This window comes from Anser anser (assembly GCF_964211835.1).
Source record: "Anser anser genome assembly, chromosome: 9".
NCBI classification, from domain to species: domain Eukaryota; kingdom Metazoa; phylum Chordata; class Aves; order Anseriformes; family Anatidae; genus Anser; species Anser anser.
In genome coordinates, this window is record NC_139729.1 from 6,359,615 (window position 1) to 6,383,448 (window position 23,834).

Genomic DNA, 23,834 nt, shown 5'->3' on the forward strand with positions numbered 1-23,834 from the left:
TGGTCAGTCATCACAGCTCTGGAAAGCCATCACAAGCAAGATTTGGGGTAAGTAAAACAAAAAGCAAAGCCAATTTGTATCATCCTCCTTTTAAAGGAAAACTGACAAAATGAGTGTAAATGGAGGTAAACAGAACCTCACCCTAACTTCTTTGAGGTTGCAATGATTCCTGAGTATCCATTTAGAAAGAGATCCTTGAACGAATACACCTAGACACAAGGGGCCAGGATCTATTTCATTACATGGGTGTTAAGTTGCAGCAACTCCTGTGGAAGCAGGCTCTGAGAGAAGAGGTGGGAGGATAACCGGGGAAATGAGAATCTGAGTAAAGGATCCTTACACTACCCACTCAGCACCCGATGTTGCTGCTAAAGTGTCTGTTTGTTCCGTTTCAGATAGCCTGCAGTCCACATGTGAAACAGATTTTGCAGCCTGTGCAACGGTAGCACTTAAAAAAAAAAAAACAAGGACTGTATATAATTGCAAGGATTTCTAGATATAGAAAGTCAATTGGCATGGCAACTCACCAATAGCAAGCGTAATTAGATGAATTACATGAAGAGTATGTGAATAAAACTACTGAACCATACTTGCTGAGAAATTAATTTACTAAGCATATTCGCTTGTTTGTTCGGTGCTCTGGTGCTCTTCTGCAAAAATCTGTGCAGAGGTGGAGCACTGAAGAGTTAAATATGGTCACAATGGAGTATGGAAAAGCATCCAGAAAACAACATGAGTGAAGCCCTTCAGTTTTAAAACAACATTTATGGTATCTTCACTGTCACCTTGGAGATGGAACCTGAACAGCTTTCACCATTTTATTGTAAATTAATTGTTATCACTCTATTCTTACAGCTACCCACAAACTGACTGCACCTCACACTGAGCACTCGGGCTGAAATCAGCCCCCGCCACCCTCCACCCAGCATCTTCATTACGGAACTGCCATTAGAGCCCAGTTCCAGTGCAGCTGTCATCCTGAGTTATCTGCCCCCTCCCCTCTCCGCAGCTATCCATCTCCCATTCTCAAAGCACCTTGCAAAAGATGGTGAGGCTCTGCATTTTGTCTTACAGGTTGTGCTGTGTGATGAGCCGAGCCGTGCATTAGACACCGATGTCACATCAGTTCGGTATGTATAGGACACCGCTCCGATACTACTCGGCCTTGGAGGGCTTAGGGGCTCTTCCATGCGAGAGCTGCTGCCTGGAAGGCACCAATGGCCCCTGCAGTGTCACTCTGCAAGGCTCACATGAACAAAGGTATATTCCAGTCTGAATGCAACCCCGGGCTTCATGTGAAGAACACTTGTATCAATTACTAGTCATCGTAGCTGAGGGAGATGATGTGTGAAAGCATCACTTGCTGGACTCCAAGGACTTCTTGGAGAAGGAACAGTGCAGAGGCTTTCTGGTCCCAGGCTCACAGAAACACTGAGTGGAACTGATCTCTGCAAGAGTTCCCGGCTCAGTTATTTCTAATACAATAGCTACACCCAAATACTGGAGTTTGAAATGATTTACAGAGTAAAAGGTAAAGAATGAAATCAAGCTGGAGAAGGAGCAAACACTTAAAGAAACAATGAGCTTAGCTCACTTACTTCATTTATTTAGAACAGTATCTTGTATCTGCTGACTTCACTGTTGCTTTGGCCCATAAAAATCCTGCCCAGAATATTAGCAGTGACTATATGCAAATACTTGAATAATTTATCCAGAGGTATGTGACTCTTCATCTTGTAGATCCCCGGTAACGCCTATCTCCTACTTACAGTAAGTAGGTCAAACCCATTACTTGCTTACATAAGTAGCGATCTATTTGCCGAGCTTCTAAAATAATTGAAGCCCATTAAATCAAGCTGGCAGACCCACCGAGGTGATATTGTGCATAACACTGACCCCTTGGGGACTCCAGCAGGAGCCACGGGCCCCACTACTCCACAGGCCTGGCAGCGCTCGCTCGAGCTGCTGTGCTTCCCCAGTGCCTCCCACCGGTGCCACGGACCCAGCAGCCTTCCCAAGCCGCTCTCCCCTCAAGTCTTGTGGACTGTGTACGATTCTTTTCCTTGAGGCTGCGGTACGAAAAGCCTCTCGCTGCTGCTGACTGACATATCCGGCAGGCCTGTCCGCGATGATGTTCGCATTTCAAAACGAAGTGCGATGTTGATTGCAGGGGTCAAACGAGTCACCGCAGCAGGAGCATCAGGGAAGCAAATAACCCGCACTGAGCAAGAAGAGTTCATGCAGAGGGGTGCTCCAGCCTTCCCCAAAAGGACACAAGGTGACCCTGCAGAAGCAGTTTCTGCAGATTGTCACTAGGCATCTTTTGGGGGGTGAACATAATGATAGCTGAAAGGGACAGAGCATTGTCAGAGCAGCTCTCAACCATGCAGCATTGCCCGGAGACATAACACCTCCGTGGTCAGAGGCTGAGCATTGCTGGAACGCTCTGTGCAATCGGCTTTAGGAAAAGAGCCTCGCAGCTATTCATTTTACGTCCTTCTCTGCAGGGGTGACTCCTCTCTCCTCCTCAACTCTAAATAAAGTGTTGACAAAATCACAGACAAGCCACACATCATCAGCTGCCTACCCCTCTGAGCTTCTCGGTGCGCCTGGCATCCATCATTTCACATTGCTTGTTTTTGCAGAGTGGTCAGCTGAAACTAGCAGAGCCAAGTGCTGATCTATAAGGGTCACGCTGCCTGGCCTAACCACCATAAATTCACCTAGTATAGGTGCTCTGTACAGTACCATTTTGGCAGTGTTGCATGCGGCTCCAGACAAGCTTTGAGGGAATTTTCTACTGTTTCAAAGGCCAGACTTAACCTCATTGTGCCACCTGTGAAGTCAGATGGAGGATGAAAGACAAAGATGGAGCACGAAGAGGAACGGAAGAATTGCTGCCAGAAGCTGTTCCAACCTCACCCATGACTGCCAAACCCATTTAGCTCAGGCAGCACTTAAATCAAAGGGTTACTTCCCATCTTATTCACCAAAATCCAAGTATGAAGAGACTTCCATTCTCATTAGCAGAAACCTAATCTCATTAAAATCTTCCCAGTTGAGGAGACAAATCACCTGTACACTTGTGGCATTACCACACTGATCCTAAGTCAAGATTTACAGGGAAGCCACTCTTTTGTATTCTACCAAGAACATCGATGTTCACGGGGAGGCAGCTGCCTTTGCAGTCAAGCATGAACGAGAAGATGCCAGGAATCTTCTTCATCCCAGAAAGCCCTGTTAGGACCAACACCCCACAGGTTATACTGCTCCCTACAAAGAGCTGAGTTTTTCCAGGCATGTTTACGCTCAGAGTCCTGTACTTGCACTACTGTTTTGGTTTTACTACTAGGCATAGAAGGACCTAGAATTACTCAAGTGTTACACAAAAACTGGTTGAGAATTATTCATGACTACCTCAGAGAAGTGGTGGAAGCCATTGCATATATTACACCACTGCACTGGGAAAGGACGTTAAGAGATGTTTCTTGATGATGATCTCTCGATCATCCCCCAGCTTTTTACTTCCTGCATTCCGAGCACCCCCCAAACCCAAACCAGCAACCAGCTGTAAATTGCACCACATTGGACTTCAAGGGATGTGCTTCTTGTCTGAGATGCCAGCAGTTCAAAGTTGTGGCCACTAAAATTAGCACAAAAAATGTGTTTGCGCTTGTTTTCATTTTTCTTTTATTTGTTGTTTGTTTGTTTTTTTCCATGCATCTTTGAAAAGTCCAGGCTTGTACACATTGACCTGCAGGCAAGTTGATGGCATTGCAAAAAAGAAGCTGTGCTCTGCTGAGCTGTCACTGCTGCACACGTTATCCCTACACAGCACTGTTTGTACACATACAAACTGAAAAGCATAAAGTGCCAAACACAGTTCCAGCATGTCAGGCATATGTTGCTTGATGTCACCCAGTATTAAGCCAAGTGGAAGAGATGAAAGCAGCAATTCAGTGCACCAAGCAAGACTATTATACTCAAACAGTCATTAGAAAGAAATTACCAATGAAACAGGATAGCCATGACTGGATCTCACCTGGAGACAGACTTCAGTCTCTTAGGATGTGATTCTGCTAAGCACCGTGCCTTCCCAGCAAAGCCAACATGAGAGTAGGGTGCTTGGCCCTGGTATCAGCCTCTTGGGAGGAAATGCTTTGAGTGTTTGGTCTTCACTCCATAAGGACTTGTCTCGTTTGTTTAAGTGGGAGTGGAGTTAGGACGCCAGTGAAAAATAAGGTAAGATGAAGAGGTGGACATCCAATGCATTTGCTGTGGAATAAGCACTGCAGCTGTTTTCTGTTCTTTAATCCCAAATGACTTTCACCAGCCACCTCTATTGCCACAGACCAGCTCTAAGAGTAAACAGGGACTTTAGGATTTCAGCCTGATTCCTCAAGCCCTTACTCATTTGTCCATAGTGCCTTTAACAGACAATGCCAAAGACGGTATGGAAAATAAAAATGCAGTATGAGCATTCCAAAATTATTTTTGTAGTTTCACAGGCATTTCATTTTACTTAACATATTCCGAAGGGCTGTCAAAATGAGGCAAGAGAATTACCTGGATCTCTCCTCCCCTCCTCTCCTGGCCCTGATTTCAGGGCTGTTCAGTGATGCAAAATAATGCAAGAATCTAGTGTTTCGTAGGATTTCAGCTCACAGGTGTAAATGCTGAGAAGGCCCATTATTATGGTTCCCTGAGGTATAAATAAAATAAAAAATGAAATACAGTCACAAATATTATGACTTAGAGGTTTTTTTCTAGCAATATTCCAGACTTGACATACAGTGACTTGACAATAATGAATGGATTTATTGACTCTATAACCTTCTAGTTACATAGGGGCTGTGTATCGAGGCTGCAAATTAACCATGCAGTGGCCAAAAGCACCCACATGACACCTTTCTGCACAGACTTTCTCTTTATTGAGGTCCTTCTGGTAAAGATTATTGATTCACACCTCAAGAGCAGAGCTGAAGTGCTTTCAGAGCTGGGTTGGCTCTAAAAGCAGCCTAGTGGCCTTCATACAATGTGAAATCTGTGCTAATGCTCTCTCCCAGACCCAAGCCAGCTGCACGAGCAAGTCACTCGTGTTTTCTTGCGCTGCTGACATGTCCAGGAACTGTGGTGACCCTATATAATCAGTGAGCCTAAGGATGCCAGCAGCCTGGAGTCTCCCTCTCAGTAGCTTTGTATTATACTCAACAGTGCGTTTAGGCCCTAGATGGTTTGCTAATTCTGGGGTAAAATGGTGTGAATTCTCAAGCACAGTTTGGACCCCGGGCTGCAACCATGCTTATTAACTCCCCTGAGCCTTGCAGAATACACTGCAGAAAAACCTACGTGCTCTACAGGAATCACTGAGTTTGGCAGGGCTTACTAGCCTTAGCTCAGGGATGCAGCCTCTTCCTGGACTGGCTGCACTTGCAGCCAACCTGGTAAATCAGCACAACACTCCCTGTACTCACATTATGAAGGCTTTTCCATGATCAAGAACATCACAGCTTCCATCACCCTAGAGAGCAGAGAGAGATCTGTACTGCAGGGTGGCTGCACATTTAATTTTGTGCTTTTTTCAAAGGTGCAGTATCTCTCTGAGCAAATGAGTAACATCCTAATGTGAAAAGAGACATGAGAAATACGTGAAGCAACTTTGTTAAATTAAAAAAGAAAAAAAGACACTAAGTACAGAGGATAGACTAGCACAGCACTGCTAAAGTGCCAACTGCCAAGTCCTGGGCACAAGGCAATTCCCAAGTCAGTAACTAGATCTTCATGTCTTTTACCACTGCGTGGTCTATTTTCTGTTCAATGCTTGCAACTTCCATTAACGTTAATGAGTATGCATATGTGCCTTGAGGGTAAGAACATACTCCCTCTGTGGCTTCAAAACTTGTTTATAAATCCCTCCAAAAATCACATTGTGTTCATTGTTCTGCGCAGAAAGCTATTATAACAGCTATTAGAACCGCTGCTTCCATTCCTTCTTTCCCCCTTGCCCTCCCTTATCTGAGGGACCAGAAAACAGGCCCAAAAGATGAAATGCTGCAGGAAATTGTGCACACAGACAAGCAACCCAGCTCTGGGAACTGGCATATGAAAACCAGCCTGCTGCAAGCAGGGACAAACTGAAATCTTGTTAAAAAAAAAAAAAAAAAGCACCAAAAAGCTACCACTCCCCACCCCCAAAAGCAAAGCCTTTGAAAATCTCAAAGCTATCAAGTGGTAGCGATTAGACCGAAATCTTTGCTGTGTGCCTCCTACTAGGGAGCAACTCAGCAGGAACAAGCTGGCATAGAGCCTGGAGGCACTGCATCCATCCCTGCACCACTCGGGCACCCAAGGCAGACCTCTGGAGTCACGTATGGCAGCTATTGTCAAGAATCAGATGAAAGTAGGGGCAGGAAAACCAGTCCTGCTTTACGCATGGCTGCACACTGGCTGGCATCACACCTCCGTAGCTAATAGCCCCACGGTGCTGCACACCCCCCTGCTCCACCACAAGGCACGGTGATGCTACGAGGTGGCTACAAGGGAGCCTAAAATATTCCATTCTGCTGCCTCAGCATGGGGCTGCCAGGTCTGGCAGGAGGCGAGCCGACAGCCCAGAAGCAGTAACTAGTGCCCTTGGCTACACCCACCAGAACTCGCCTGTCAGCCCCTTTAGACTTGCTAGGTCTGAATAGGGCTCATTAGTGGTGTTTCTTCCTTTTGTAGGCACAGATGAAAAGATGCAGGAGTAAGATCTGGCTATAAGGAAGGATATGACATGGTCCTGCAGAGGACACTATTTCAAAGTTCACGTTGAATACAATGTTAGCTAAGGTAGGAAATAAAAGGAAACCAGCACCTTGTAAAAACAGTGAAAGCTCTAACTCCCTTTAACCCAAGTTCTGTTTAATGACAGTAGCAAAAGTTCAAGTTTACAACACAGAGTCACCAGTGTAGCTGACAGAAAACTAGATTTATGAGAGAGACCAGCTGGACTGCAACCCCACTTACAGTTATTGTAATTGCTTTTCTCCAGAGGAAAATTTTCCCTACAAGTCACCCACTTTTAGAAATCACTGAGCAACGGAGAGAGGCTGCCACTGCGTGGGCTTAGAAAGCAGCACGAAGGTTATCTTCTTCCACACCAGGCACTCAGGAGGAAAGCCCTGAACGAACTGAGTGGGTTCCAGAGGTGGGGTCCCTGCAGCATTTTCACTTATCAGACCTAAACATCCCATGGGCTCTGGCAGGAGCAGAATTACAGTGAACCGTATTTTCTGAGTTTTAATGGGCATTTGCGTACATGTTTATGTGTACACACAAGCACAAGCAACTGGCATTTACATTATATACAAATATGTATATTATATATACATAAATTACACTATTATATATATTTTAAGTGTATGTATTTTTATTTTTATATAATGTAGATGCCATCCGCATTACCCAACAAGTTCAGAAATTTTTAACAAAAATTATCTTTCAAAACACAATTCACTCATCACTCTTCATTCATGTTGGTGCTGCAGTAGGTTTGGAACTCTTTCTTGTGGAGAAGCAATGATCACATCAAAAACCACCACTTGAGGCTGGTTACGTTCACCAATTATACTGTTGTATTACTTCCTTTTTCTGTAAGCTGGGGTACTGAGAGCACATCATGTAGTTAAACTCTTGCATTTTCTCATTAAAAAGCCTCTCAGGATCCAGATTAAATACGCCTTCCGTGCTGAAATATGTTATTTAAAATTACCCAGTTCAGTTCACTTCTCACTTCCAACGTGTGATGTAAGGGGCACAGCACATTTGTTTGCTGTTCCTACCAGGGTTTGAAAGCTCTGCAGAAAGGCAGCCTACGTTTCTAAAAACAACTTTCTAGAAATCTGTCTCAGAGGAGAAACGTATTTTGTGAAAGGCTTTCAGTGAGTGCATATGGGAGGTAGCCGGAAGAGCAAAAAAGGAACAGTGAAGCATAGGAGGGGATACAAAAGCATGTGTGGCAACACACCAACAAAATTAAAGTTAAGAGGAATCAGGCCTTCGCTTTGGAGACCGCTCTTTCAGGCAGAGCCAAGGTAGACCACGATGAAACACACAAACAGAAGCGTTATCACACTGCTGCATAATGAGACAGGGTTAACGTGTATCATTACAACTTAAAAATAAGTTTTTCACACTCCCACAAATTTGGAAGCAAGAGCACTTATAGAAAAGTTTACAGAGCTTCTGAGGCTGTTACGGATGCTATTTGTGTTTCAAGAGGAAAAGGTCTTTCAAGCTCATGACCAAATTTTTCATGCCACTTCTGCAGTAAAGTCAGGCTCATATTCAAAACATAATCTACTGTTATGGTAGTTGTTATGATGTGATGGATTCAATATTTTGACTTTACCACGATCAGGAAAAGAATAAAAGTTACCATCAGCAACTGCTTTTGTTGGTACAAACTGGATCATTATCAAAAAACAGAAAGTAAACATGTTCAATAAAAACGAGTGGTAAGGCTGTCCCTGGTTGCCTAGGAAATGCAGCAAATTCCCTTTGAAAGTAGCCACTGGGTCACACAATAGATATTATAGTTTGAATTATTCTGCATTGCCATAAAAAAATGAGCTTGGAACAATTTTTTGACAATGCTTTTGTATAGATTCCGCAATAGTTGATGGAGAAACAATAGGGTTTTTCATCATTGTTTTCCATAGTTCCTGGAGAGAGCTGTAGATATTCAGCCTGCAAATGCCACAAGTACATGCAAATGTGTGAAAGACATATGCATACACAAATATTTGTGTACAATATGGGCAGCAGTAACTGAAATTTAAATCTGGATGTTCTTGCACCTCCATAGGAGAACACGGAAAGCATTTTAGAAACCCAGCCTGTTCATCCAAATACCATACTCTAACACACCTGACTATATCTCAGACTTTAAAATCTGACTGCTTATTTCAAAAAACACCCTACAATGGGACCCCTAAAAATCTGGCATGTATTAAACCAGACACATACAAATAGGACAGATGTTCTGAACACAAGAAGATAATGGCATGATTAAAGGGTTCCATCAGTTCAAAATCTCCAGGGAAATCTATCGTGACTATAGTCTAAATCTATCGTGAGATAGTCTAAAGGCGTCCACTGCTGCACAATATATAAACTAGAAGAACAAACAGAATACAGGTCATATATTAAGCATCACAGAGGTTCTCAATACCCCCTGAAGGAATTTAGTCACACTAAAAGGTAACATTATCTTTCATGAGAGTATTATCTTTCATGAGAGTAATGGAGAGTTACTCATCCACCAGTTCTTTCCAGAGCTCTTGCTATGAATATTCAGCTCTTGATTATAATAATGAAGCTGAGGTGGTCTGCAATACTTGTTGGAGCGTGTGGTAGTACTACGGTCATACTGATTAGTCAGTGAAGACTGCTACAATGCTTCACGTGTCACTGAAAACCATCATGTGATGGGACAGATCGCACTCAACCTGCGCAGAGTGGGAGCAGCAAAGTGGTACTTGGCCTTGGAAACAGAAAATTTTCAAACCTTCAGATCTATCAGAAGGGATGTGACCACATGTTATGTTCTTGGTATCAAACTTCAGATGGCAGGAAGAGATGAGGGAAAGGAAGCAAAACCTTCAGAACCTTGCAAAATGATAATGCTGAAGATCATTTCATGAGGATGTGGACTGCTTAAGGAGTCTGCCGTAACGTCTGTGAGATAGGTAAAAGACATGGATGTATTTCAATTGCTATTACCATTATTCCTACTACTGTAAAGGCCATCATAGTCTCTTGCTTCTCAGTAAATAAGGAAAAGTGCTGGGAGGTAGGTGTAAAACAGACCCCGTTCCTAATCAGTCCAGAGAGAAAACCAAGGTTAGCTACAGCAAAGAACCCAGTGATACAGTGTGACTCAGTCAATACACACTTGCAGGAATATTCATTTAACAGGCTAGAAAATATGAGAACCGATCTTATAGTGCCTTCACTGCAAAATGAGCTTCCTTTAGCCTCTGGGATTCTGGTTGCACAGACTCAGGGCGAAAAAGTGCTAATAAATACTAAAGAGTTATTAAAATATTTTAAAACACAACATTTTTTAAAATAGCTTTTGAGTACCTTCAGAGCTCCTGCCTTTGCTCCTCACAGCCTATCAGACCAAGAAGTTTGTGCCATGCATTCTGTTTCATAATAAACGACAGACTTCAAAGACTTTCTGATACGAGATTTTAAATCTGTCCGTGGCACAAATCTGAATGGTTTCTATGTAGGCTTCGGGTCCAATAAAATTGTGGTAAGCTGTTTTTATTAAGGGCAGCTACTCAATGCTTAGACTTTTCATGTTAGTTGATCAGGGGAGCTTGCGTAGTGGTACTGCAACGAACAAGATATGGAAAGCAATGATAAATGTCATAGGCAAAGTAACTACCCACAGCAGCATAAATAAGCCTTCACAACAGCATAAGTAAACCTATGGTTTTGTTCAGCATGTGTTCATCCTTGTAAGCGCAGACATACATACTACTAGCTGAAATATACATTCCTTTGCACCTTTGTTAACACTGATGACCTTATAAATCAGATTTACCTAAAAGGGGTTGTAGCGTGAGTGTAACTAACCAGTATTTATGGCCACAACCGCAAGCAAAAGGGATATGCACTAAGAGCACAGCATATTGCGCGAGATGTCAAATCTGATATGTAACATAGCAGTGGGAGAGACCAGCACCGATCAAAACCATTTGTCCCTCAGGGTTCCTCCTACAGTTCACACTGTGAAGCAGAGTCATCCTGATCTCTCCTAGCAGGGAGTAGAGCTGGTCCTACTGCCAGACAAAATGTATTTCCAGCATGGAAGAAAGGAAGATCCCTATACGGTTAGCTCATCTGTAGTAGTTCAGAGTAAGGAAGGGGTATCCTCATTCAGTGCATTTTTTCAGCAGATTCAGCATTCAGGAGAAAATAAAATTTAATTGGGAGGAATGGGAAGAGAAATGTAGACTAATGAGCAAAGACAAGTTTGGGGCAATATGTTACACCACCTCAGGTACAACTTTTACCATCAGATGATACTTTCCTGTTGTTGAGTTTCAGGGCCAGACAGTATTCTTTTAAATAATTTCTGCCCTTTACTTCTTTGTTGACCCTCTCCAAAGCAGTGGTTTGCACAGTGCTAGTGACCACAGTGGTGAGTCACTGGCTGGTGTGCAGGCAACAGTATCTTATATGCCATCTGACAGCAGTCTCTTCCCTCCATTTTGAATGAATTCAACTCATTCCCCCATTATATAACAATATAGTAAGTGGTGTAGTTCTGAGAAATGTCACAGTTTGGCAATTAACTGCTAGTCCAGAATCTGGGGAACAGTGATCTACGATACTTGTGCTGGCACTGTGGAAGCATAAAAGTAATACCCACATGCATGATTATCAACCGGCTAATCTTAACGCTGGGTCTACAAAACCCTTCTTCCAGAGAATTATAGTGTTTACCTTCAGTCCTATCCGGTAGTTTCCCACTCTTACTTGTTGTCCCAGTGTTGACTGTTTCAGATGAGGTGCTCAATTTGGTGTTGGGATCTCGCTTAGGTTTAGGTGGTGGCTGCTTGCGAGAGCTGCTGCTTTCATCATCAGTTCCTCCAACAGAATGAAGAGACTGGGATCTCACGGCAAAGCCACTGGAACAAGGATGTGGCAGTCTGTCCTGAGGAGCAGGCATTGTCATAAATCCCATGCGGAAATGCTTCCCCACGTAGCTTCCTTCATTTCCTCTCACTACTTCTCCACCTATGCTGTAAGAGAAAATACACACACAAGTAAGTGATCCGCCTTGCCTCAGATGTACCTGAAACCATGGTCTCAGTTCTGCCTGCGACGAGCAGACTGCACTTTCTGCATTGTAAATACACAATGCTCTTTCCTTAAAACAAGATGACTACTAGAATGGAGTAACCAGTTTTTCAACACAAGTGGCCAATAACTGAAATGTCAATATACTGCTATGCACTCATTCCAAATTTTACAAGAAGAAATTGAGAAAAGCTTTTTGTTCAGGTTTCATAGCGCTGTGACTTGAAATTGCCTACAGAGCAAATTTCAAACATCAGAAGTCAGAACTGAGTTTTTTTAGGATGACAAGAGATTGCCAGTAGGACCAAGAACACTGCTTTAGAAATGCAACATAGTGTATTGATCTGCCCTCATCTTTAACTACAGACATACGTGTATCTTGGGAAATAAGGCTCTTGGGGCCCAGTCAATCATTCCCCTTCAGACTATAGAATGGTTAGAGAAAGTAATGTTCTAAAAATCGTTGGATATAGGAGTCTGCAAATTAACACCTTATCAAATCTATATGAAGCTGCAACATGAGAAGCATCAGACTGGTAAGACAAGTGTAGGTAGGAGATGAAAACACCATGAGCTGTGGAACACTGGGAAGAAAATAACCTCTGGCCATTCAGAAACAGGTACAAGAAGGAAAGCTCAGTTGAAACAAGTGAAACAAGTGCTGTCACATCGAATCCATTATTCTGGGAATGGCAGGACTCAGAACCTGGTGCTATTTCTGCTATACTCGTGCATGGCTATGAATTTTGAAACACAGCTCTTACTCATGCTTATACTGCTAACCCACAGCACATTTCAATTAAGGCCATTCAGCGACAGCGTAAAGAAACCCAGCAACACACACAGGTCAAAATGGACCTGTTTGCTAGGAGTACCTGTTTGCTTTGAAGTAGTACCACTGCAGGCATGTAGTGATGTCAGTATGAGAACTGCCAAGTCTCCAAAAGCCCTATTTACCTCCTTTTTCCCCTTCACACGGAATGAAGCTCTAAGCAGGGTCAGTCTGCTCCTCTCTAAGTTTTTTACTCAATGTTGCCTTGGGCTGGTGTAATTTATTTGGTGCTGAAAACATCTCCCTCTCTAAAAGACAAGCACATTTCTCAATGGTTCATTTGAAGAGTGAGTAAGGTCACTTCATTCCCTGATACTGCCCCCAGCAGATGGTAAATCTTCATCTTCTTTGTAGGTTACACAAAAGCTGTACCTGGTTGCTCTAAAAACATCAGATTGGCACTGTGCAATGCACAACTTTGAGCATGGTAAAACAGAATCTTTATTAGCTTACTGAGGTCCCTGCATTTTTATTTTAATTTCTGCTAGTGGAGAGGTCCACTTTCTAAATTGGTAACAACCAAACAGGTCTAAATAAAGATGTGACACCCTCCAGGGGCAATGACACATACCCACACATGCACACATACACACACGAACCCCCTGCTCACACGCATGCCATGCATACACACACACCAGTCCACATTCAAAACCAAGTTATTACCGAAACCTAATTGGCATCAGTTCCAGAGGGATTTGCAGCAAGAAAGATCAAAAGGTAGAACTCATTAATTTCAAGATTAATAAAAAACCTGTAGCCAATTTAAATGATTAACTATGCCTCTACTAATCTTTCATAAATTGTCCTGAAAATAATATAATCCTCTGATGCTAGACTACAGAAAGTGCCTGCCACTATATTTAAAGAAGATTACTATCCAAATATGCTGAAGAATGCAGGTGGGGAATCTGCTTTTTCCTACCTTTATTGTAGAAATCACATTTAGCAAACAAAATTTCAGTTCACCATATGTCCAACACTATAATTCTTACCAGGTTGCTCTATTTACTCGATGCATTTACTTCGCTTCTGTGCGGAGGTGCTCAGACTACCCATTATAGAGCAGATCCTGTTCTGGATGCACTTACATAAATTCCACTCAGCTAAAAGGTTTGAGTCTTCTCCTAAGAATACACAGAACTGCACTTATATGAAGCTTTTTTTTTTCTCCAAACTTTCATCTTATATTTCAGAAATAAAAACACTATCTCAAAAAAAAAAAAGTCTTCTCTAGTTCCTTCTCTCTCCATCACTTCTTTTTTTTTCTTTTTTTACTGAATTTCTTTCAACATCACAGGTGAAAACCTGCCTCTCCTGCTTCCTACACTTGAGAATAAACAGCCTATAGCCAGAGACAGGTGGTGGGCACAGCTGGAGACATCTTGTTCTTCTGCTTCATGGCTGAAGTAGATCTGGCCTTGCTCTTCTACATCATCTGCTCAGTGACTAGGTAAAGACAGGAGAACACAATCTCCCCCTTTTCAGCCACGTTTAAGCAACAGTCCATTTCTTTTTGGGCATAGGAGCCAACCTGCTGATGGTTGGGTACTGTCAACTCCAAGAACACAAGCCCCTAATTCTTGGTCCTGGACCCTGCTCATTGACCAGGATCCCAAAGGCTTAGCTTACTTAAGCTGGAGATGATGCCTGAATGTCAAGCAGTGGGTGTTTCCTAGAATAGCTTGACTAATAAGCACAAGCATAATATCAGGTGGAGCACCAAGTTCACTTGTCAGTTATACAGGCAGAAATACACCATGGTGTGCAAAGAAAGGAGTCTCTCCAGACTCATACCCAGAGTACAAAAGCAGAATGGCACAAATCAGATGTGGCATCCCCAACCCTCTGGCAGCAGCATGGTGCAGTTCAACTTGGATGTGTGCAACACAGCTTTGCAACGCACAGAGCTGCTGGTGGTACATGATAAAACCAGACAGTGTTAAAGGATTTACTTGTACACTCCTCCTGCTTGCCTCCACACGAGTTGGCTGAAGCTGGCTACTTCCCACTGTACCACAACAGGCTGAAATAGATTTATATGCACCTTGCTGCATAAATGACTACAGAGACAGCTAGGGAAAATAATTGTGGAGATGATCTCACTCCATTATTTCTGACAGGAAGGAGCCTGTGCTCCTCATTGTACTGATAATGGGTTCTATCTCATTTCAAAACTGTATTATGTGAGTTGCTGCAAGTATTAAACAGTTTATTAATATATATGGAAATACAGATTTGGATTATTCCTCTGGGAAGTTTCAATTTGAACTTGGCCAGGTTCAACTGCTTCTCTGACAAAGAATTATGTACAGCGTTCAAATAACCGTTAAAAATGCAACAGACATCTGTCTACAAAAAAAAAGACATGACATATAATAACGAAATTACTCATGTGATCACTCATGTTACACACATAAAGCAAAGCTGACTTTGTGCTGAAATGCGCTTTGGCATATGCCTAAGTCGAGAGACTGAAGCTGCAGTGGATGAAAAAGGGCCGTGCGGTGAGGGTATCTCCAGCCAGCCTTAAGAAGAGGGTTCCGAAGCAGATTTCCATCAAAGAACACGTTCCAAGCCTTTCCCAAAGCCTCCCTAACAAGACCCTTGTAGACCATCGAGTGCTGCCAGATTACACATTTCCTCCTGGGTGCACTGGGAGGCAGGCGAGCTTTCCATCCCTCTCCCTCTTCCACACAGGACTGGAACTGAATTATTACGGCAAATACCAAAACAGTTGAACTTGTCTTAAATCAGTAATAGTGGATTTTAGCTTCCATTTCTAAAATAAGAGCAAGAGCTCCAGTTGATGGATCTGATGAGTCTTGTTGCATCTCCAATGTAGGTTTTATCTGTCAGCTGAGACTTCTGAGGTCAGAAGTGGGCTAGCATAAAACCACACTGAAGCTGCTGTTCCTACCTGCGGTATCATCCTGCCTGTATGTAAGCTGCAATCGATGCAGTCCCGGACACAATATAGCCCAGCCTATTGTGCTCTGCTTGCTCTGTTGGATCAAGCAGGTACTGGAGCATTGACCAAACTGGAACATGGAATAACCGAAATGTTCAAGTGTTTGAACAACTACAGAGGAAAAAGTCTTTTCCATTATTCATTTTATGACACAACACAAGGGGGCACGTTATAGTGGATAGCTAAATGTAAACAAACACAGAAGTACTCTAAATGGGTAAAGCACTAAGAAGGTCATCATCACCTTGCTTTGCTATGAGTCATAATGTTCCTATTGACTTGGAAAGTATTTTCAAGTTGTTAAGTTAGAAAGGCAAGAAGAACTTGTCATCACATTGCTGGAAAAAAACATAGCAAATCAGAAGTATCCAGAGACTGTCTGCCTTAGTCAGTGTGGTCTTTTCAATTTGCATTGTTCCTACTTAGCATTGCAAATAATGGTTTTATTTTCTTGCAAAGTTTCATTACTTGATCCAGGCAGAAATTGAATTAATTCCTGGAAAACCAATGAATAGTTTTATGCAAATTTGTTTTCCTTGATTTTGCTTCTTTAACTGTTAACAGTATGGAATATTAAATCCCTCAATCCAGTTGTAAGGAGCAGGAGAATTCTTGGAATTAAGTCCCATAAAATCAGAATACCCTAGAGCTACATTTTCTTCCCAGCCATCTACCTTCCACTGTTCTTGCTATTCATCCAGAAACTCTCTTTTCAGTTCAGACTTACAGTGGATTAGTTTCATGCCTCAGGCACCAAGAACCACTCGGTAGTTTTCATTATCTTTGTTTGGTTTCCATTTTTCTTCCTGTGCTCTTAATATGAGACTTTCAAACTTTTTATCCACAAGCTCAAAAATGGAACTACACCTGAGTATGAGACTTGACTTCCTAAACAGGAGGAAGGGAAAAGCACCCTGCTGATGGCATGGCATCTTTGAAGATACTTTTGCTCTTTCTATGCTCTGATCCACCCCAGCTGAGGACCACAGTTGGTACCTTTCCTTCTCTGAGTGCTGAAATTCCAGAGAACCAAATAAAGCTGTTGCAATGGCAGCTGTCTGCTCACTCCTCTTCTGAGCAAGGAGGAAGCCTCGGTCACAGATACTGTGTTTTTTAGCCAGGAGCCTCTGCAAGCTCCTCTGCAGAAATGGGGAGAACTGTGAACTACAGGGCAAACAGCCCAAGGGGGTGGCCAAGACTCTCCCTGGCAATGAGCTGCCTGCCCGTGCAGTGCCACCCTCACGTGGCAGGCATCTAATCCATCAGGGAAGCCATCGGACCAGCGAGAGAAGAAAAGAGAAATCACAAAAAGAAGAACTACAATGAATGATTTCGGAAGATTTTTCTCAGTCCATCATGAAAATGACTAACAAACAGCAAAAATACACAAGGAATAAAAATAGTTAACTCAAGAACTGTATATGAGCTGACTTGACTGATCAAACAGCAGTCCATCCCTCACTGCCTCTAGCCTTTTTTGGGTTAAGAGAATATCTACAGTTATTTTAGGCTATTTTTTAACCGCTTACTAACTCTTATAGCAGTGAACATGCAGCTCCTCTGCTCATATCAAATGTTCTGAGTATAAAGGGCTGAAATGGCTTTGAAATGTCTATTCCCCATCAGAATAAATTATACACACATATACCAAGGATGACACATTTTACTTTGTATCTGAGGAGCACTTTCAAGATTAGCATAAATTATATTTGTAAATTAGAGGTTGGATGCCAAAAAACAGAAGATATACTATTTTTATCCCCCTAAACATGATTTCAGCAGACCATGAAATATAATACTGAGGGAAGAAGGGCAGGATCACAATCATGAATTCAGGAACTGCGCTGCAAGTACAGTTTTACACAAAGCTGCACCACTTTTGATTATAGAAATTAAACATACAAACAAATTACATTTCTTCTCTCCTTTTTTTTTTTTTTTCAAGAATCATATTTCAGAGGCTTCATTCCTTGGAAACAAGGAATGATTTTTTCTGCACAAAAAACATAGATGATTTTGTCTGCATTGCTTTGCTGAAAGACTCCAAATGAGTCCCGGTGATCTAACGTCAAGATCATAGGATAAAGCTACCCTCACTTTTAGATAAAGGCTAAAGTGTAAATGAATCATGGCAAAGGTCAAAATTGAGTCCTTTTATGCACCTGGAGGAATATCTACAGTGAGCAACTGATGTGTCCATGCACATCAAACATTCCTCTGCCATATGCCTCTGCTTCTGAGGCAAGAGATCAGGTGCTGCTTAAGCAGGCAGGCCTCTCAGGACACAGAATGCATTAATGCTATAAAGTAAACTTGATTCTGTTATCATACCTGCCAAACCCACAGGTTTGATCCTGCAAACATGCCATGAGCCTATACTCCCTCTGTGCACCTGCATTATTGCACTGGGATATCTAGGAAGCCCTGCAGAAATTGCTTGTAGCCTCTGAATCTGCTCCAAGCAATACCACTTGCAGAGGTGTGCCCACATGGGCTTTCCAACACCAGGTTATTTCCAGAAAATCCTTTCTTCAGGCCAACCTGTATGTGTAACAGAACCCCAACAGGATCCTGCACTGCTGCTGTGAGCCTGGCTCCTGTCATCCAAGGCAGCCCTGAGCTGTGTGTGGAAGCCTGCACAAACTGGAGGGTTAACTGGGTCCCTGAGGAGCCACCAAAGAGCAGCTCGGGTCCTACACACTGCATGAGGGAGGAGGAACATGACCAACCGACTGTGGCCCATAAACAGTCAAACAGCCTCAGAAGCCAACCAAGTGCACTCCCAACGGAGAGCTGCGATCCTGCAAGTCAATTCATACAATCCTTGTAACACAAAAGGTTCAAAATGGTACCAGCGTCTGGGATTTTGAAAAGTTCTGTAGGTAAAACATTGATAAATAAAACCTATACATACAATTCGCACAACAGATCTGACAATCCAGTCAGCTTGGACAGAAGTAACTGAGGAGCAGGGACGCTTCAGAGCCACGGAGTGCTGACCAGAACTGTATTTCATGAGTGAACAGAAGTGCAGGCACCACTTATTGCCCCCAGCGACACTCCTGTCCTCACAGGCTGCCCCAAACAGGGGCCTAACGAAGAGGGTGTCAGGCTGGACGCCCGCAGCGGCCCGGTGCTGCTGCCTGGGGAGGCCCAGCGCCCGATGCGGTACCAGGAGCACGAGGCTGCCAGGGCCCCGGCCCACACAGGGCCGAGGGCTGAGGCATGGGTGTGGGACAGGTGGTGAAAACACAGGCCTGAGTGAAAAGCTCCCTGCTTTTACAGAACTAGACATATCTTTAATTTTACATGGGAGATGCACAGCTAAAAGCCAGAAATGAAATCTCATATGCTCAGTCACCTAGAATTAGACACCAACCATATGCAATGTTTAAACTGAGTGTAAATGGGTGCTCGTGTTAATGGATGGGGGGTTGCATCCTGTCAAAAACGGGTGGAGCTAGAACAAGGTTGTGTTTTTGTCACATTTAGTGGAAAACCACATGGCACAGACTCCATAATGCCTGAGCAACTGGGGAAGAAGGAATTATTTCGATGACATATGAGAATAAATTAACATAGATTTATTTTTTTTTCTTCTTGCAATAAAATGCTTCTTTGGGTTTGAGTAAGAGTTGTAAATGAAGGAAAAATAAGCAAAAGGTAAAAGAGCCTTTTTGTGGATCAGAGGTGGGGAAAAGATAAAGCCTAGACGAATGAAAGGTGCTGATGTTCTAAGAATGGTTATTTGTAAACTAAGTGCACATAAGCCGTGCTGCGCTGCCAAGATATTACACTGTGCCTAACCTTTCCCGATTCAGGCTCATTTCAAACAGTGGCTGTACAGATATTCTTCTGAGTCCCTCGAGCAAACATCACTTGACTTTCCTTTTGAAATCCAAGCTCAAATACAAGGAAATTAAGGTTTTAAATTAAGGTTTTAAGTGCTTCCTAAGGCTTCCAGCCCCAAAGAGAAAGGAGTCATGTCCTGACCTGGCAGGGAACAGGAAAAAAATCTTGTTTTGGAGCAAAACCCCTCACAAACTTCACTTCAGAGTGACCCACAGCAAAACAGAGAAATAGATTTTTTGGTTCAACCAGTGACCTGGAAATCCAGTTATTCTCATAATTCTCTGGTAATTTTGTTATTCACAAGCCACAGTTCTAGATTCACTCCCTGGGCTGACTTGTCTCTCAGCTGCTTTTATTAATGCCAGATGAGTAGTTAAGGAAGAGAGGCATGCACTGCTTGCAGAGCCATGGAGCAGTTCTCATTTGCACAGTCATAGTAGGGATGTTGCAGGGACACAAGCTCCAAGGGAGGGACACTTTTATGCAGATGTTTGTCTTCTGGCAGCTCACCACTCCAGAGCTGTTATATTCACATAAGGCAATTTTGCTTCCAGACATTTCAGCGCATGGCAAAACTTGGGGATTTGCATTCTCTAGAACAGGCATATATCCAAACACTTCAGGTACAACGTTAGGTAATACTTTCATAGATACTTGGGGTCAGTTTGCAGTTACCACAAAAGCATCTGCATATTAGCAATTTAAATTGGACTGAAATGGTTTTAATGTACAAATTGTATTCTGAAATTCTTTATTTAAGAGGAATGCATAGTTTAAGTTCTGACAAATCAAAACAAAGCTTACTTGGATATTTCCTCCACTTACAGTGTTTGTGTGCTGTACTGGTCTTCAAGCACAGGGAACAAAATAGGAAGTTTAACCTACTGTAGCTTACCCTACCTAGCTACATAAACTTTCTGCTGTGCACATCACCTTACTGTCACAGATGCTGGAACCTACAGAAATCATCCCCAGAAAACCCTTTTTTTGTCCTGGAACAGCCTTGTTGGAGTCCTTTGCCTTGACTTTACAGCTAGCACTACCTTGGGGTACCAGGTACACAACCTACCAAATCTCTGCTCCTCCTCAGTTTTGGAGGGAAGGTTTCAGAACATTTGTTGATCACCTTTGTTATTGTCAATAAATAAATGGACAATAGCTCATCGTTAATATCTGTCTGCATCTTGCAAAATGAAACAGACCCTAAAAAACTAAGCACATTTTTCACAGGTGTGTTAAACCCAGAAAATGGGAAAAAGATTCCTTTCCCACAGACTTGTACAACAAGTCATGCCCTCTGTTCTTCTTTCAAAGGTAGCCTCAATAAAACATCCTGAAATCTTGTATGACCTGTACTGACAGCTCTCAGCATAAAAGCCTGAAGAAGATTCTTCACTAAGAAGCAAAGTCCCACTGAAAATATCTCTGCGTGTCACTTTTTTTTTACCCATAGCAAAATGACCATTATTGTCACATCAGAATATTAATGTGCTTCACACCTATATTTAGAAATAATAATAAGAAAAAAATATCTTTCGTTGTCTTGATGGATGTCAGTGACTTAGCCAGGGTTGTCAGATGCTGGTTATTTGTTCAGAGAAATAAATAAAAAAGGACAATATATCTTCAGAAACACAGTTGATTTAATATTGCATGTCAGAGTGTGTGAGAAGCAAGCGTAATATGCATATGAGATGGTGAAAACCCCATGAATTCAGTCATCTCCCTGGAAGAGGCTAGCCAGCAAAAGCACTGCTTGCCCCATGCACACACACGCACACACAGCCAGCCCCTGAAGCACATCCAGACTTGGGTCTTCCAAAACAGTCACTGCAGGTCCATGCATTTCCCTTTGAAATCAGAGGGAATTGGCCAAATGTAAAGTACAGAAATATTTCCTCCTCTGTCTACAGACAGAGCTAATGGGACAGATCCAGGGATTCTAGCAGCCATATACAGGAATTTAACATCAGAGACAACCAGCCATGATAAAAGCTACAAGTAATCTGCCAAAGCTGCCAAAAAATCAGCACATGCTGATTTTCATCACTCACAAAATTACTTTGCAAATGGGGATGTTCAGCTAATTACTGGGTTTTGGTCACTGCTGTTTGTGTGGTGTGTGTTTTGTTGTTGTTTTTTTTCTTCCCCTTACAGGGGAAGCTTTTTGCCAAATAGTAGAGCAAGAACTGACACGGAAGGAAGCTGATATCTAAATGCTCCTTTAGTGGCATACTTACATTGCCCAAAGGACCATCAGTACAGCTTATGAAGCTGCAGCCAAATGAAATTTTGCTTTCAACAGTAAGAATACTTTCCAAGCTGTAAAAATCTGTGTGAAGATTTTTAAGGAGTTAAACGTTAGAACAAAAGAAATAGTAAATATTCATGTAGCCTGCAGAGAAGGAGTATTCAATGGTAACGATGCCAAATAAGCGGGGAATCTATCAGCTTAGTTCACTGCATGAGGGGTGATCAGCTCAATGCTGTTAACAGCACAGGTCTATAAACTCCCTTTATTTCTCATCTAACTCTTTGAGCTGTCATTCATTTAGAGGCATGCTCGAAATATTTGAGTTTGCAAGAAGCAGCACTGAGTGTTGAGGTGGTGAGCTGTGGCAGCTGGGGTTACATGAAGTCAGGACCTCATTTTACAGAAAGATGGCAAACCAGAATAACGTGTTGCTACTTTTCTTTGCACTATGAATTATCATTAAAATCTCCAAATCAGTTGGTAGAAAATTTTAGTGGATGTACATTTCTAGGTCACTTAAGCCCCTTTGAAAAATCTTCTTTCTAGATAGTATAATCCTGACTAATATGAACTTTCATCTCCCATTGCTACACTGCAGGCAGGAGTCTACTTTAAAACAACTTAAGCCAGTAAGGGGCTCAGAGATACCAAGTACTGCAGCCCAAATCAGTCAGCAGACTAGATAACATTGAGGGATATCTGTGTGTCTAGTAGCAGCAATTCAGCTTTTTTAAAAACAACAACAATAACAAAAAGCACCTTTAAATACTTTAAATCCTGCTGTAGGATTCTAAGAGGGAAAACTAAGGCCAATCTAAGGATTGTGAGATACTACAGAAAAAACTCAGGAAATCAAAACTATGGAGTTCAGCAGATGTTTGCGAGTGATTCAAGCTGAACTTTTCAATCTACCCTCAGATATTGAAAGGCAGTTTATTCTTCTTCACAGGTGTATCCAGTAAAATCTTCAGGACAGCTTTGATTCAAGACCCAGATTAACTTCAGTAGGGCTCACAAAATAGTTGCATCAAGGAAAGAAAGCATCTCCCAGGGAGAGAACGTTCCCTGCTGTGCAGGTGACAAAACTGGGTTGTCTAATAGAGTTTCTCAAAAGCTAGCATCTATAATTCTTGAACTGCAGATAAAAATGTAAATTATAACATTTCATAATACATATGAGTTATTTAGGCATATGCTTATTAATCTGTGTTTATTGCCCTTCAAGCTGAATAGAGAAACAATTAGATCCCATTTTAGCAGTAGTATTACGGGGCATGCAGATATCTAACTTTGATTTACGGAGTATGACAGGCAGTCAATGTGCGTCAGAGAAAGCCTGCATCAGCAAAGAGACATGTTAAAGCTGCATTTAAATTTTCTTTTTTAGGACTGAACAGATGACGGTTTCCTTCACATTCTGAGCACAATGGGATTGGGAAATAACCTGAATTTTGGGCTCAGAGAAAACATATTGCTTTAAATTATAGGAAAATGAACAGCATTAATTTTATTCCTCACTTTCAATAGAATCGAGTATACCAGAAAAGGGAAAAGCAGGCGTATCCCAAAGTCTGTCATTAGACCTTTCCACTTGCACATACCACAAACAGTATACAGGAATGACAGCTAGAAGACAACTGCTTTCCTACATTTTTCACTCACATGACATATACATTAATTTCAGCTGATGAACTGAAAAGGAGAAAGAAATTCAATGAATTTTAATTATTTTTTTTTTTTTTTAATGACTAAATAAAACAGGAGTACAGCCAGGAAATGAAAGACCAAATTCCTGTATTGAGTGCAATGAGAGTAGTTAAATATCTTATTTAAAAGACATTGAAACGTTCCATAAAAAGTTTACACCAGTTGTCAGAATATGAACCAACCTCCTATTTCAGCTAGGAAGTGTCTGATTGCAAAGTTACGAAGCTACCAATGAGGCAGGGTTCTAGGAAGCAAACGTCTAAACTGACCAAATCGGTAGCATCTTGCTTTGGAAACCAGAGGGTTGAATTCAACATGATGCCTCAAGCTTGAAAAAAACATTACAAAACCAGGAACCTGAG

The 23,834-nt window shown here is 42.2% G+C and overlaps 1 protein-coding gene across 9 annotated transcripts in view; it reads right to left on the reverse strand.

Annotated features, from left to right (window-relative positions):
- The window catches only part of NYAP2 (neuronal tyrosine-phosphorylated phosphoinositide-3-kinase adaptor 2), a 166,047-nt gene that overhangs the window by 65,508 nt on the left and 76,705 nt on the right, over positions 1-23,834 (reverse strand). For all 9 annotated transcript variants that reach the window (XM_083847817.1, XM_083847816.1, XM_083847821.1 and 6 more), the window contains one exon: positions 11,503-11,801. In XM_083847817.1, coding sequence (XP_083703943.1) covers positions 11,503-11,801 — 299 coding nt within the window. The remainder of the gene's footprint in view (positions 1-11,502; positions 11,802-23,834) is intronic.